Genomic DNA, 17,087 nt, shown 5'->3' on the forward strand with positions numbered 1-17,087 from the left:
GTATTATGTGTTTTACATGTGTGGCTAATGAATATTATTACTTGTAATTTTTTAGGTTGAAAAATGGTTAAATAATGTAACAGATGCGATGAGAAAAACTGGACGGCATTATTTCTCTGAAGCTGTGGTTACATATGATGAAAAACCAAGAGAGCAGTGGCTTTTTGATTATCCGGCTCAATGTGCTCTTTGTGGTACACAGATTTGGTGGACAACTGAAGTTAATCTTGCATTTGCTCGACTTGAAGAAGGTTATGAGAATGCACTGAAGGATTACCAGAAAAAGCAGGTAATTTTTTATATCTACTAATAACTTCTCAGCATTTTTCTCAGCAATGTCATAACATTTAATTACATTAGTATTTGAAAAAGTGAAAAAATTAATGAATTTTGGTGAAAAGAGAATTAAAATCTGCCCACCCCTTCGCTCGGTAGGTGCAAAAAACAATTTGGGGTAATATTTTTTTTTAAATTTCAGTCCAATAAAAATAACTATAAAATTGATTACTTTTTAAATCATGTGAAATAATCTGTGGATTAAAACTGTAAAAATTATTTTTTAAATTACAAACACAAAATTTTGCTCTTAAATGTTTTCTAAATTTTCAAGGGCTGAAAACATTTTTTTAAAACGAGACAGTACAGCTTGTGACAGCTCATTGGAAGGTCCTTTGAATGAAGTTATGATTTAAAATGGTTTTTTTAGGTTATGCTGTGATACAGTTACTGACTCAAAGCATTAAGTCTGAAATCGTCTGCTCTTCTTAAAAATATGGGTTTTAGGTTTCTCCAGCATTCAAAAAACACGCACCAGTAAACACAGCATTATGACATAAGTTAAACATACGAAAAAACAATAATAAGGTACCTTACTTTGTTGCTGGCACGTGTTGAATAAATGTTGTAGATCAATACATTACACAAATAATAATAAGGAAAACTAGATTAGAAATAGGTATTATAAAATGTATTGCAGTAAAAAATGGATATGACACGACATTAATTAATAATATTTATAAAAAACAGAAAATCTAATAATGAAACATATTGATACCCATAAATAATAAGTGTTGATGAAAATATTTTTATAAAATAGACCACTTATACTAACAACATAATTGAAAACTAAATGTTTACAATGTTAAAAAATATAAAATAGCTTATAGACCATACAATCATATAATAAAACATTTAAAAATACATAATATCCTAATAATTTAAGTATCTATAAAATAACATGCAATGATTGTAACAAAATTTATATTGGGAAAACTAGTAGATCATTTAGGGCCAGGTTTGCAGAACATTTTATATCTTATCAAAACAACAAGTTAGGATTCTCCAATCTTACAGACCATTTAATAGTCAATAAAACATTCAATTACAGATTCGGATACAAATTTAAATATAGTAGGAATTGCATTAAAAGAGTTTGATGATAATAATAATAATAATAATAATAATAATAAATTAAATATTTTGGAAAAATATTATGTATATAAGTATAGACAAAAGTTTAATTTGATTAATGTACAGACAGAATTTCATAACGACTTTCTTCTTTTAATTTTTTAGTTTTATATTTTTTAATATTTATGACTATATACCGTATCTCTTTGAATACCTCCCCCCCGCCCCGAATAAGATCTTCACCTTGATTTTGAGTATAAAAAAAGTATTAAAAAAATTGAGTATATACTGGTATTTTAATGTGCAACCGATATGATAAAAAATATGTAATTACAAATAAATTCACAAAGTAAAGCATTTAATTTGTTCATTTAAATTATAATATTAATATTACATTAATAATTAATTACTGTAAGTACTGTTTTAGTTCAGAATCTGTAGGCCAGTAAAACGAAAAGAAAGTATCATCTTGAAAAGGATCATTTCAATACACTTTTTAATATGGGATTTTATTTTTAATTAATCACTGTCACAATCAATGTCTGTAGAAGAGTTACCGGTAGTCTCCACGTCGCTCTACCAAAGGTGATCGTCTTCACTACTATAAAGTTCATTAGATATTCTGCATTTTTAAAACTTTTCCTTACTAATTCTGTGGAAATACCTTCCTAAGCATCTTTTATCCAAACACAAATCTGAGAAAGAAATTTTCATCAGCCATCCATTTACTGTACAGTTGTTTTAATGCAGATTTGAATGGCTTATTAATGCAGATATCTAGTGGTTGCAATAGAGATGTCAATCCGCCTGGAATTATTACTTGGTCTGTCATACCCTGTTTTAAAATGTTTGTCACTTTATCAGTCGTATGCCCCCGATAACTATCCATTACTAGCACACCGGTATTTTTTTTATTAAGTAAATCTCCAGATCGCTTTTGCCATACAAACCTGATCCAATCTAAATTTAAGGTTTCATCCACCCAACCTGACTCCTGTGCTCTGATAATAACTCCATTTACTTGTACGGTAGGAAGAGTTTTTCTTTTAAAAACAATGTACGGAGGTAATTTTGATCCATCAGAAGTAATGCAAAGCATAACACTACACCTTTGTTTTTCATTATCACCAGTGCGAATCGTAAACTTCTTTCACCTTTCTTGTTTACGGTTTTGTCAAATGGCATTTCAAAATATACAGGGGTTTGATCAGTGTTTCCTATTTGAGAAGGCAAATAGCCTTTATCTTTTCTAATTTATTAGGTATTTGTGAAAATGTTCTTTCTTCTTACGTCAGTCTCGAATACAGCTTTCATCTACGTCAAATTTTCTTAATGGTGCCCGATTTCCAAGTTTTTCAGCCTCTTCTAAAACACGCAGTTTTTATTTACTGTAAAATAACGTAGACGCTGTCCTTTTGTACTCATTTTAAGGCTGTAATTAAAATAAATCACCGTATTAAACTTTACAAGATAAACTAAACAGATAAAATGCACATAACCGTCCACATATACAAACAGTATGTTGACGATGGCGAATACACAGGACGAAGATGGGTAACTGATACTGTAACTAACTGTAGTGGCATTAGAAGGGGATGCAGCCTATACAGAATGAATCAGTATTATAAAAATACCGTAACTTCATTCCTATTGATAATATGCACAGGATGTCAATAATTAAGGATGTATTCTGTATAAGCGACATCTGGAATTGATAAACGAAAACCTAATGTAACTATATTTATGTGATTGAATTTCGGTACTTCTAAAAAAAACGTTTATGTTACATAAATTATCCTGGCTAAAGGCTATGTTTCAAGTAAGCCTCACACCCTAATTTTTTCTCTCAAATTCCAAGAAAAATTGTCCGGGGAGTACTCGAATAACTACGGTAAGTAGAATAGAAAACCCAATAAAAATTAAACCAATGAACAAGACATATCCTCTTCTGAATCTCAGATTAAGTTATCATTTAACGCTGTTGCAGGTTAATACTGTAACAATATAATCAGAATAATGGAAAGGGCGTTAATTGATAACTGCAATCTGAGATATGGAAGAGGGAAAGTCTTGTTCATTAATTAAATTTTTATTGGCTTTTCTATTATGATTATATTGTTACCGTAGTAACCTACGAGGGCGTTAAATGATAACTGTAATCTGAGATAAAATGGAGGTGAAGTCTTTTTCATTGGTTTAATTTTTATCAGCTTACCTATTCAGATTTTATTGTTTCCGTAGTAACCGTCGAGGGCGTTAAATAAAAACTTATGATATATGGAAGAGGGAATGACTTCTTCATTCTTTTAATTTTTTATTCAGATTATATTGTTACCGTAGTAACCAGCGAGGTCGTTAAATTATAACTGTAATGTGAGATACGGAAGACAAGTCTTGTTCATTGGTTCAATCTTTATCTGTTTTCCTACTCAGATTATATTGTTACCGTAGTAACCGGCAAGGGTGTTAATTGATAACTGTAATCTAAGATACAGAATATTTACCAATGAACAAGACATATCCTCTTCCATATCTCAGATTAAGTTAACATTTAACACCCTCTCAGGTTACTACGGTAACAGTATAATCATAATAGAAAAACCACTAAAAATTGGACCAATGAACAAGACTTTCCCTCTAACGTATCTCAGATTATAGTTTCATTTAATGACCTCGCCGGTTACTACAGTAACAATATATTCTGAAATGAAAAGCCGATAAAAATTAAACCAAAGAACAAGACTTGTCCTCTTCGTATCTCATGTTACAGTTAACCATTTAACGCCTTTGGCGGTTATTATGGTAACAATATAATCAGATTATGAAGCCGAAAAAATAGACCAATGAACAAAAAATTGTCCACTTCTGTACCTAAGATTACAGTTATTTAACGCCCTCACCATTTACTACGGTAACAATATAATCTGAATAAGAAAGCCGATAAAAATAAAATTGAAGGAGACATTACTTCTTCCGTATCTCAGATTAACATCACTGAATGCCCCTGCTGGTTACTGCGGTAACAATTTAATCTGAATAAGAAAAGCGATAAAAATTTTTTCAATGAACAAAATTCGTTTTCTGTATCTCAGATTACAGTAATCATTTAACGCCCTCGCTGGATATACGGTAACAATATAATCTGAATAGAAAATGCGGTAAAAAGTAGATCAATGAACAAAGACTTGTCTTCTTCCGTTCCTCACATTACATTTATGATTTAACACCCTTGCCGGTTACTATGGTAACAATGTAATCTGAATAGGAAAGCCAACAGAAATTAGAGCGATATAATCTTAGTAGGATAGCTGATAAAAATTAGACATATGAACAAGACTTGTCCTCTTTCGTATCTTACATTACAGTTATCATTTAGCGCCCTCGCTTAACAATATAATCACAATAGGAATTCCGATAAAGATTGAACCAATGAACAAGAGTTGTCCTATTCCATATTTCACATTACAGTTATCATTTAACGTTCCCACCAGTTACTACGGTGACAATTTAATCTGAATAGGAAAGCCGATAAAAATTAGCCTAATTAACATGATTTTTCCTCTTCCGTTTATCAGATTAAGTTATCATTTAACTCTCTTACAGGTTACTACAGGTAACAATAAAATCTGAATAGAAAATCCGATAAAAATTAAACCAATGAACCAGACTTGTCCTTTTCTGTATTTCACATTACCGTTATCATTTAACGCTTGCACCGGTTACTACGGTAACAATATAATCTAAAAGCCGTTAAAACTAAAACAATAAACAAGACTTGTCCTCTTCTGTATCTCACATTACAGTTATCATTTATCGCCCTCTCTGGTTACTACGGTAGCAATATAATCAGAATAGGGAAGCCGATAAAAATTATACCAATGAACAACATTTGTCCTCTTCCTTATCTGTGATTAATTTATATTTTAACGCCCTCGCAGGTCATTACAGTAACAATGTAATCAGAATAGGAAAGCCAATAAAAATTAGTCCAATGAACTAGACTTGTCGTCTTCCGTATCTCACATTACAGTTATAATTTTACGCCATCGCCGGTTACTACAGTAACTATATAATCTGAATAGGAAAGCCGATAAGAATTAGACCAGTGAACAACACTTGTCCTCTTCCGTATCTCAGATTAAGTTATCAGTTAATGCTTTTCTTTGAGATATCAGTACAAAGGGGAATATGGACAAATGCAATAACAAAAGAATTATTTTTGTTAAGGCAATACGAGGGTAAGTCAATTATTATCCGCAATGTTTTTATGAATTTTATTGCAATAAAAATAGGAAACTTACATGTACATTATTTTTCAACATAGTTCCGTTGCATTTCAACGCACAACGATGTATCCATCGTTACACAAGCTTCCTGACGCCCTCATGAAACAAGGACTTCGGTTGAGCTGCTAGCCATGAATGCACCACTTCTTTTACTGTTTCGTTCGAGGTAAATAGACGGCTCCTTAATGCCTCTTGAGTAGTCCAAACAAGTGGTAGTCAAAAGGGGTAAGATCAGGAATATACGGAGGATTAGCTAGTACTTCAAGGTTGAGTTTCTTCAGAATTTCAGCAGTGTGGGCAGCAGGATGTCCAGCAGTATGTGGACAGGCATTTTGTCGTGCAACAAAACACCTTTCGTCAGCAGTCCTCGGCATTTGCTTTGCAGTCTTCAGCTTGGCTGTAAGCATCTCACTGTAACGCTGTTTATTGTCATGCCCCTTTCCTCATAATGTTCCAGTGTTTGGCCTTGAGTCCAAGGCCAAGCACTGGAACAAAAAAACCTTAAGCATCTGTTATCCTGCAGATGGTTGGGTCTTTAACTTTTTTTTTGCAGGGCGAATTTGGATGTTTCCATTCCATACTCAGCCGTTTACTCTCCGGCTCGTAATGATGGATTCATGTTTCATCTCCAGTGATGATTCTGTCGAAGAAGATGTCCCGTTTGTTACCATAGCGATCTGAATGTTTTTGGTAGATGTCCAAATGTGTTTGTTTAGGCAACTATGTGAGTTGTTTTGGGACCCATCTGTTGTCGATGATTTCGTAGGCAGAACCGTGACTAATTTGCAGACGATGTGCCACATCATCGATAGTTACTTGTCTGTCTAAGAAAACTGTCACGTCCACGCTCAATGTTTTCCTCATTTGTGGTGGTATATGGTCATCCGGCTCCTTCGTCATGCGTAACACTTGTGCAACTATTTTTGAATATTTCAATCCATTCGTAGATACTCCGTTGTGGCAACACACTGTTCCTGTACTGTACCGAAAGTGTTCGATGAATTTCGGCCCCTGATAACACTTTCCAACGACAAAAATCTGATCACTGAACGTTGCTGTTCTTTGGTGCAAACAGAAAGCGGAGCAGCCATAGTTAACGGCAGGGCAGCGTAAATGGAACTAACCTAGCAGCATCAAACCTGCACAGACATAACAATTAAACCACACATGCATTATCTGTGCAACACGACAATACTACCAACATAAACTATAATATAACTAAATTACGGGTAATAATTGACTTACCCTTGTATATGTATGTGTATATAAAATTCTAATAATTCATTAACATATTTGACCACTGTGTTAATAAACTCTAATATAACATAAAATATAAACCACCAAAACACAATAATTAGGTAAGTTATATACTTATTTTGAATAATCGATTTTTATAGAATTTGCATCTTCAATTGGTATTGAATTTTATAACTGCATTAAACTATATTCTTTTAACAATCTTTTATTTTATTCTAAATTGCTTCGATTTTGAAATTTTTAATGTATATGCAAAATTTTGCTGTCAAGTAGTGGAAATTATTAAAGGAATATATTTTAATATAATTATAGAATACAATACCAATGAAGATCTGGGATACAGTGAAAATCGATTATTGGAAATTAATTTGGTAATATATACTGAAATTAATATTTGTAGATGCATATTATTTCTTTTCACTGTTAATTATAAAAAAATAACTAGTACAGAATATTCAGATTAGTCATATCTTACCTTAATTTTACCATGAAAATGTTTGCTGTGTATATCCTGCATTCTCAGTCTTGATTATACTAATTTAAATTGCATAGTAAAAATTAAAATACTAAAGTAAAGGAAATTGTGTATTTAATATATTATGCTGCTTTATTTAATATGAGTGTTGCTATCTGTAACCAAATCATTTCAGTCATGACTGAAGATTCAGGATCCTGCAGAAACACTAGCATGGTAATCATGGTAAAATTAAGGTAAGGTATGTCTTACCTCTAAATTCTGTACTAGTTAGTTTATGTTAGAATTTAAAGTGTGTATGTATATATGCAGGTTATTTACTATGTTATGCAGAAATTTTGGCAGTTCATTCTACAAGTATAAATAAAGAAAAAGTACATATAAACATAAATTGTCAATAAACAAATAAAACTCATTAATAAAACTTGTAGAAAATTTAATTCTAAATAGAATAGTATAAATAAAATAAAACAGAAAGCAAATAACAGTTAAATAAAATGGAATTTTATTTAGAGCAATACAGAGCTAAATTTAACTGGAAAATGATTTTTAACGTAAAAAAAATAATTTTTGGATTGCCCCTGATGCTGTTTTTAGTTCATTGGGGCTGTTCTTTAACAGTGCAAAAGCATCAGTAAAAAGTGCAAGTAACTCCTCTCAGGTATTTACTTTCAACCTATAAACATTACACTTCATCTCCAACCCCATATACAAAAATCCATCGGCATAAGATCTGGTGATCTGGGTGGCTAGGATATTGTGAACTGCCTCAACCAATCCATTTATCTGGGAAATGCTGATTTTAAGTAGGTGGAAACAATAAGAGAGAAATGTGGTGACTTGCTGTCATGCTGGAAATACATCTAGGGCCGGGTTGCAAGAGGAACATCTTCAAGTAATGGCTGTAATTGTTCTTGAATAAACTGTAAGTACGCCTCAGCTGTTAAGCACCCCTGGAAAATAACTGGTTATGAATAATCTCACACCATAGATTAATGGCAAAACAAGTTACATTCCACAGTTTCATGAAGGTTCACTTCTGCCCATGAGTGTTGGTTTCTCATGTTGTTTATGTAATACAAGTGAATTGTGACTCATCAGTAATTAAAACTGCAGAATGCCAAGTGAAGGGGGCAGGATCTCCTGCATGTAGATGTACTTTTTGTTTATGATACGGATAAAGGTTGTTATTTTTAAGTGCCCTTCATACTTTCGTTATCTGACACTGGGACATTGCTGAACAGCAACAATAATGGTTTCATCCACATTAACATCATGCTGGAGAGAAAGGTCATAAGGGATGTGATTACTGCTAGGAAGAGATCCTCTTTCCTGCAATATACAAAATGTCGCACTAATAGTTCATGAATTTGGAATCCTGCGATTAGGATAACTTTGTCAATATTCTTCAACAGTGGCCATAGCACTGCCTCACACATACCATAAATAAACATCATATCGTCATATTCTTCATTAGAAAATAAGTATGGCATTATTACTTCAATAATGAACCAGATTCAAAATAGTTATGCAGTACAGGTGTGTCTATTTGTATTAACAGGAAAATTGCACTAATGAATGTTATTCACTTTCTGTTTTATTGCAGAATTTTATCTGTTTTAATTTAATAAAGTTATCACAAGGTAAATGTAAAAAAGTGTTTTTTTGATTACTGTTTTTTGCGTTTTTGCCAGTTTTCTAAAAAAAAAGTACAGAAGTTACAGTTCTTAGACTCAATGTTTTCAATTTGTCAGATTTAATTTCATGTGAAACCATCAAATTAGATTACATTTTACATTCCAAGAATTTTTGTATAGCTTCATTTTACTGGAGGAGATGAAATCTGGACGAAATACATTGCCATTCTGCAACTCGTTAATGCAGCATTTCCGGACGTATGTTTATTTGTAATTATTTCTTTATTTTTACATATAGAATGAGCTGCCAAAGTTTCTGCATAACGTGGTAAATCACGTGTGTGTGTGTGTGTGTGTGCGCATGCGTGTGCCAATAAAATTTTACTATAGTTTTATAGTGAATGTAAAATTCTATTTAACCATAAATATGATGCACACAATTAGACTAGTGCTTTCATTGCCTAGTGAAATGCCAGTGTGAATCAGAAATGTCAAGGTTATTTTGCAACTATTTAAAAGAAAAATGTGAAAGTGCCAGTTTCAAAATAATTACATGGAATTAAAAAAAAAATCTTAGGAACTTTTTAAATATAATGTGGAAAATACACCTAGAATTTTTTCCTCACATTTTTTGGTTAAGTATTCATAATTTATAATTGTTGAGTTTTAGGAAAAAATCTATTACAGCTAAATTATACAAACGAATATTTTTCTTTGAATCTATGCACATTCCAATGAATTTTATAAGTGTAGATTATAAAATAATAAATGTATTTAGTAGTTTATAAATTTTGTTGAGCTCATAGATAAGTTTTGTATGCTTTGAAAATCTTTTTTTGTACAATATCAGCAGATCTTGTTCTTTTCCATTCAGCAGGATCATTAGTATGGCTTGCTGGAAAAATTTGTCCATTGTTGGATTCATTATAAAAGATACTTTTATCATCAGCATAAGAAAGAATATACAATCTTAACTATTTTGTTTGACTATTTAAAATATTACTTTCAAGTGTATTGTGAGTAATGTCCATTGTCATGGTCTAAGAGCTAATGTTTATATTTAATTGCAGTATTTAGAAAGTTTTTTATAGCAGAAAGAGATGTTTTAACTTAGCATGAAAAGAAAGCTTTATTCATTCTTTATATAATAATCTTAATTACTGCTGCAGATAGCTGAAATGTAAGTTTAAATTAGTACATGCCACTGACTTAATCTAGTATAGCTGGCATTTTTCATTAAATAAAATTTCTCGCAAGAATCACTATAAGGAACACAAAGAGGCATGTGTTGTTGTTACTCTGTAAGGCTTAGGTAAACTCTATTATTCATATAATAAACAAATATATTTACAGATTATCAACAAACCCTCTACAATTATCCATCTGAAACCTTGGAAAATCTTTATATTTTTAATGAAGTAGTTAAAGCAGTTTGATTTTTAATAATTAATACCATATTAAATTACATATATATGTTAATTATATAAGTGGGCTTATAATGTTATTTTTATCCTTATTGCTCAAGAATAATGTTTGGTTATCTTGCTTCTTTTTAAAATTATGATTAATTTAATTTTAATTATACTGCACTGTTACTGGATAAATATATTGGTAAATAATTAATATTATAATTATATTGGTAAATAATATTCATGAAATTTGATTATATGCTACTCTTTTTTCAATAGATTTCTCAGTTGAGTATATTAATTACATTACTTCTGGGCGATTTAACTGCTGGAGATCGTCAGAAAATTATGACAATATGTACTATTGATGTCCATTCACGGGATGTTGTTGCAAAACTTATTCAAATGAAGGTCGAAAGCGCTTCTGCTTTTCAGTGGCAATCTCAATTACGGCATAGGTAATGACTCTGTTTACTATTGTGATTATAAAATTACAAAAAAAACTTGTATTTTATTAAAAGAATTTATGAACTTATTCTTACTTTCTTGTAGATGGGATGTAAAATTACAAGATTGTTTTGCAAATATTTGTGATGCTCAATTTCGTTATGATTATGAGTACCTTGGAAATACACCCCGCCTTGTTATTACACCATTGACTGACAGATGTTATATTACTTTAACACAGGTAAATCTTTTACTATCTGTTTATTCTGTTACTTCAAATCTCTGTCATGTTTTTTATAAACTGTTTGATCAAAACATTTTTTGTAATGGAATTAATTTTTCAAAATTTTTTTAAAGCCTTACAGTGAAGAATGAGTTTACCTATAACTAATGTAATCTGATATGTGATCTTGTCATGTGGGATGTTATAATCAAGTAATGTGAAGTTCCATTAGTAGTGAGTATGATATTCTAATACTTGTGTGTCATTCTGGTTATTCTTATGTTGGTTGATTTCATTGATAAACATGCTTATCTATCATTGGTTTTTTTAATACTTGTGTGTCATTCTGATATGTTGGTTGATTTTATTGATAAACATGCGCATCCATCATTGATTTTTAGCAACTATCTTATACACAAAAAACTCTCTTTTGAATGTTGATAACATTTTCAATTTTTTATTTTCACCGTGATATACACAAATTCAAATATGTTTACTTGTACTGAATATGATAAATGAAAAATACCTGGTTTTTTTTTAGTTAGTCATGCACAAAATCAATTGCAACTTGCATTGAAATTGCATATGGCTGTAACATGAACAGGTTTAAATATTGTTTAATCATTCTGGAAACTTTTGAATATTATTTACTATATTTTTTACAGCTGTTAAACTATATAGATAGAACTGCTGTTCTGTCTGTAAAAATTAAAGCTATGCTTGGTTGTAATTCTATTTATAATTATAACTATATGTTGCACACTGAAGTGGCAAATATCCCTAGCAGGTGATGCATATAAAATTGGCAAAAACTTGCTGTTTGAATACTAAGTTTTTTTAATCTGTCTGTATCTATTTTCTGGTGAGACATTTGCTCATGTTTTCAGTAATTCTAGTTATTGTATGTAAATTTTACTTAATCATTTGTTAGTGAAACTTTATCTGAAAGACTGAATGAAATATTAAAAGCCTTAACATTTTGTTTGTGGTCATGAGCTGTGAGTAGTGTTTCTCATGGACCAGTACTATACTATGCTGTACTGTTTTAATGAATAGGGTGTATTTAATGAACTGTTTGTAAAAAGCTGTGCTAACAAAAAATCTTACTTTTTTTTGGTCTGCAATAAAAAATGACTTAGTTACGTTGATTGAGGCAGCTGCCAAGAAACCGTAAAGTTGTGTTAATCATATCATTGAAAATCGAAAAATCAAATTAATTTTTTTATTCTTGTTAATATGTTTATTTTTGATTTCATGATTTTTAAATTAGCTGTCATTGGGGGTCTTCTTAAAATATCAATTTAATTTTGTATTTAACAATGTTAATATGGGGCTCTTTTATTTAATAAGGTAGTCATTTAGACATTATTAAAATTATATATATATATATATATATATATATATATAACACTGATCTGATTATACAAAGTTTTTCTTATTTTAATTAGATTTAAAAAAAAATCCCATATTCTTTGATGAGAAAAGTTGCATAATATTAGCCTAATTTTTCTGATATCATTGCCTAGAATATTTTTCCATTAACACACAGTATTATCACACTTCACTAAAAAAAATTAAATTTTGTAAGAAATAGTAAAAAATTCAAAATTGTAACTGAACATGTTAACTTGAATTTTGAAAGAAAATAAACTCAAAAGCACACCAGAGAAGTAAACATTATATAGACTGCAAATTTTTTTATAATGTAAAAAAAATTTTAAGAACATCTTAATAAGAATTCTGAAAAAAAATGCATAGTGTTGAATAGGAATTAAACATGAATATTAAGAATTAAAAAAAGGAATCGTCCATGTAACTATATGATCATATTTGACTTAGCTTGGGATTGAATACAGATAAATATTACACTGGAGTTCCAATATTTTGTTTGGAGCTGGTGATCTGTGGCAGTACAAGCAATTAAGTAAAAAGAAAAAAAGAAGCAATTTGTGATTAAAAAACCTAACTTGTGCATTTTTCTTATTTTGATTTAATTATGAGTAATAGCCTCCTATATTTATGAAGAAAGGATAACATATTTTATATTTTTAGTGATAATTTTTCTAAAATGCCCTTATGGCATCTTTGGTTTCTTGAATGAAAACATTAGTTACAGGACCAGTGGACGCCTCTGTGGCACCAGCCTTGTTGAGATAATAAAATACTGATATGTTTTGTTTTTTGTAGTGTTGATACAAATTATCTGATTAGATTAGTTATCTGTATTGATACAAATTTTGAAAAACAAGTTTTTTGGTTTTGTTTATTACAGATAAATCTAATGATTATATAAGCAGATGCATTAGCACAAAAATTATTAATAATAATTGTCAATAATATAATTGAATTCAGCAAATAACATTGAAAAAATTAAGATTAGTTATAACTAATTATTCATATACCCAAAAACTCAAACTAAAGCAAAGATATGTTAAAAAAACATATGAAAAAATTAAAATGTCATGAGTGAAATAGAACATTACACTTAATAATTTTTTACAGTTTTTAAAATTTTTGTATCTAAAAATATTAAAAACAGAGTTTGGTCTAACAGTTATTCAAGTGGTATGGTTCATAACATTCAAAACACAAACCAGGAAGATCAGGTCATGTCTTATAATAGTACATTGTATCTTTCTGCTTGCTAATTTTATAACACATTGTTTCCAAAGTGTGACCTTGTTTCTCACTATCCTCACATTTGCTAATGAAATTATTTCCCTGATCAACTGGACCAGGCACTACTTCCTCCCGTAATGAACTTTTGGGTAACAATTCTTCTATTACAGCCAATCTGAAATTGTGCAAAGGGATTTTGGTCTTTTGTACTTGCAATAAAATTTGAAAGGATTTAGTAACATATCTCAATAATATGAAAGCCTAGTTTTTTATTGATAATATTATCAGTTACATCTTCCATTTCATTGTTGCTATCCCCCCATCAATAATCAGTATTCATTCCCATCAAAATCATAGTCACTACTATCACACTCTAAAATTGCTTGTATTTTATGATCTGTCATAAATTTTTGTGCCGATAAATGTGCTCTTTTGGTTGTGAAGGAACTGCAATTTGGTCATCAGCCATACTCAAACAATAAGAAAAAATTCAGACCAAGTACAAAAACACATTCTCTATAAACACCAGTAACACACCATGAAAAGAAACAAAGCATAACTGTATAACTAAATGAGTACGACTGCTATAAACATTGTTGCACAGAGCACCTTTACGGCGCTATCGGGCGGCAAGATGTTACCCTGTCAGCTGCCTTAGAGGCACCTTTGATGCTGAACGTATTAAGCATATCTTGATCAATCTGTTTTTGCATTCTTTTATTTATTTCATTGTTTACAAACATATTATTACACCATTCAAACAGATTTATAAAAAATAATTTTTATAAATTTTGTTTAAAAATAATAAATAAATATTAACATTCTTTGCTGTTCACTGTCACAGGTTTTCCTTTTATTTTAACTTATTGGTAAATTTACACAGAAACTTTGTTTGGAAATAGCATCATCAGAAGTTTTTCTGATAACTGCATCCATCATATTTCAGCATCCAGAATATTATTGAAGTATTTTTGTAATTTTATATCCATATAAACTTAATTTTGTATGTATCTTTTTCATTCATTGCAATTTGAAAATTCAGTAGAAAATTTAAGAAGAAACATGCTTACATATGTTTTGTAATTTACATGAAAATATTAAAATTATTCATGCCGCAATTATGTGTTACAATGGCACACATGGTTCTCTCCTTTATGCCTTTGTGATACTAATACTGATCCTGATAGCATCATTTTGTTTAGTTACAACACAAACAAGAAAGCAAGAACCTCTATGAGTTCCAATAAAACAAAGTTACATTATTTGACCGAAGACTTTCAGGAATTACTCACAAATTAGTCAATCCCTTAATCATGTAAAACTTAAAATTTACAAAAAAAGAATCACATATAGGTTCTTCATACTTGTATCAAATCAGTGTAAGTGTGTATAGTTTCATATTTGTATCAAACCAGTTTAAGTGTGTAACTTAACTTCACATCATTAGTTGAAAGTTGAGTATTATAATTAATTTATTGGTGCTTTTGAAAATCTTGGCTCTGTTCCTATATGAAATTTAAAATATGAAGGAACCTGGACATGGTAGTTGAAGTGAAGGGTGTGATCCTTTTACATCAGGGCTGCTGACCCCCATAAAGAAGTTTGAAATCAGGAAGGATTCCAGTTGCTACCTCGTAATCCTGTGAAGTTTGATGAAAATTCATGAAAAAGTTTATTAAAATGTATTTACATATTTTCAAAATTTTATATTTTATTTATTATTTTTGTTCTTGTCAGTCATTACATTTGGTTATGGGAGGTGCTCCTGCTGGCCCAGCTGGTACAGGCAAAACTGAAACTACAAAGGATTTAGGCAAAGCCATAGGCATTATGGTGTATGTTTTCAATTGCTCAGAACAGATGGACTATAAGGTAAATACATTATTTATTATCACTATTTGTTGTTACTTTGGTGTTACAAATACTGGATTTATTACTTTGGTGTTCTATATGAAATTGATATTGTAAAGAATATAAGAATATTCACATTATTATAAAATTATACAATTTTTGTTTATTTATTTGGTTTAATGAGCTTTAAGTGGATCAAGGCTAGTAATGATTTCTCTTTATTTTTAAATGCTTTCTATTGACCAGCTGTAGTAATTAGGTATTTTATGTTTGTATATATATATATATATATATATATAGCTTAAGTAGTTTTCAAAGCTAATATACTTATTGTAAGTTTTGATTGGTTTATTAACAGTTTAACTAGACTATTATTAATTACTTTCTTGTTCAAAACTACTTATAATTTTATCTGTACCCTTTTTCAGTCTTGCGGTAACATTTACAAAGGGTTGGCTCAGACTGGAGCTTGGGGTTGTTTTGATGAATTCAACAGAATTAGTGTAGAAGTGCTTTCTGTAGTTGCTGTACAAGTTAAAACAGTTCTTGATGCAATTAAAGGAAAGAAATCAATTTTTATGTTTATGGGAGAGCAAATTTCTTTAATACCTACTGTAGGAATGTTCATCACAATGAATCCTGGTTATGCTGGAAGAGCTGAATTACCAGAAAATCTTAAAGCTCTTTTTAGGTTAGTATTATTCTAATATTTATAATTAGCCATTTTATTTTTAATTAGTATAGTTACATCCATTCTTTGTGTGTTTGGGTAGTATGATTGAATGAAATTTCTATAATTTTTTAATTTAAAAATTGCATCTATATTTATCTCTGGTCATAAACATAAAATAGGTAACTGTAATTTTAAGCCATAATTATTATGTATTATATTAATAAAATAACACTGCTCAGGAAGCAGTGATCTTTATTAATTAAAGATAAGTTGTGTGAATTAAAATATCATTTTATTTTCCTGGCAAATGTTGCCAGAATAGCTGCATTAGAGAGGAAAGTATGGTGATGAGTCAAATGGGGTAGGGTTTTTTGCGAATCCTTGTTTTAGGTAACTAGTTCATCTAGACCAAAAACCATATGTATGCAAGTATGTGTTTATGCATATACTGTACATGTGGTTGGTTTATACATTGTGTTTTGCATTGGTTTTGACCTCATATTTTAAGACCTAACTGATTTTCTTCAAGTTTGAATGAAATATTTCTATATGTGGGGCATGTATCATATTGTTACCTACATTGTATATATAAATGCCCAAATTTTTTTTTCTCCCACCTCTCTTTGGTTTTAATATTTAAACATTCCTTTTTTGGTAACTACCAGAAAAATGAGCTATCAAGAAAATGTCTACAATTTTTCAATCTTAACGTTCCTTCTAGGGGTGTTAGATTAATATTGTCAAATTATATTATTATTATTTTTATATAATTAGTCACTTAGTTAGATTTAGAGAACTCT

At 30.2% G+C, this 17,087-nt stretch overlaps 1 protein-coding gene across 1 annotated transcript in view; it reads left to right on the forward strand.

Moving 5' to 3' along the window:
• The window catches only part of LOC142326949 (dynein beta chain, ciliary-like), a 235,359-nt gene that overhangs the window by 86,393 nt on the left and 131,879 nt on the right, over positions 1 to 17,087 (forward strand). Inside the window, exons 25-29 of the mRNA XM_075369680.1 lie at positions 56 to 289; positions 10,754 to 10,932; positions 11,027 to 11,162; positions 15,501 to 15,635; positions 16,043 to 16,305. Coding sequence (XP_075225795.1) covers positions 56 to 289; positions 10,754 to 10,932; positions 11,027 to 11,162; positions 15,501 to 15,635; positions 16,043 to 16,305 — 947 coding nt within the window. The remainder of the gene's footprint in view (positions 1 to 55; positions 290 to 10,753; positions 10,933 to 11,026; positions 11,163 to 15,500; positions 15,636 to 16,042; positions 16,306 to 17,087) is intronic.

The sequence above is a fragment of the Lycorma delicatula genome, chromosome 6, assembly GCF_047948215.1.
Source record: "Lycorma delicatula isolate Av1 chromosome 6, ASM4794821v1, whole genome shotgun sequence".
NCBI lineage: Eukaryota > Metazoa > Arthropoda > Insecta > Hemiptera > Fulgoridae > Lycorma > Lycorma delicatula.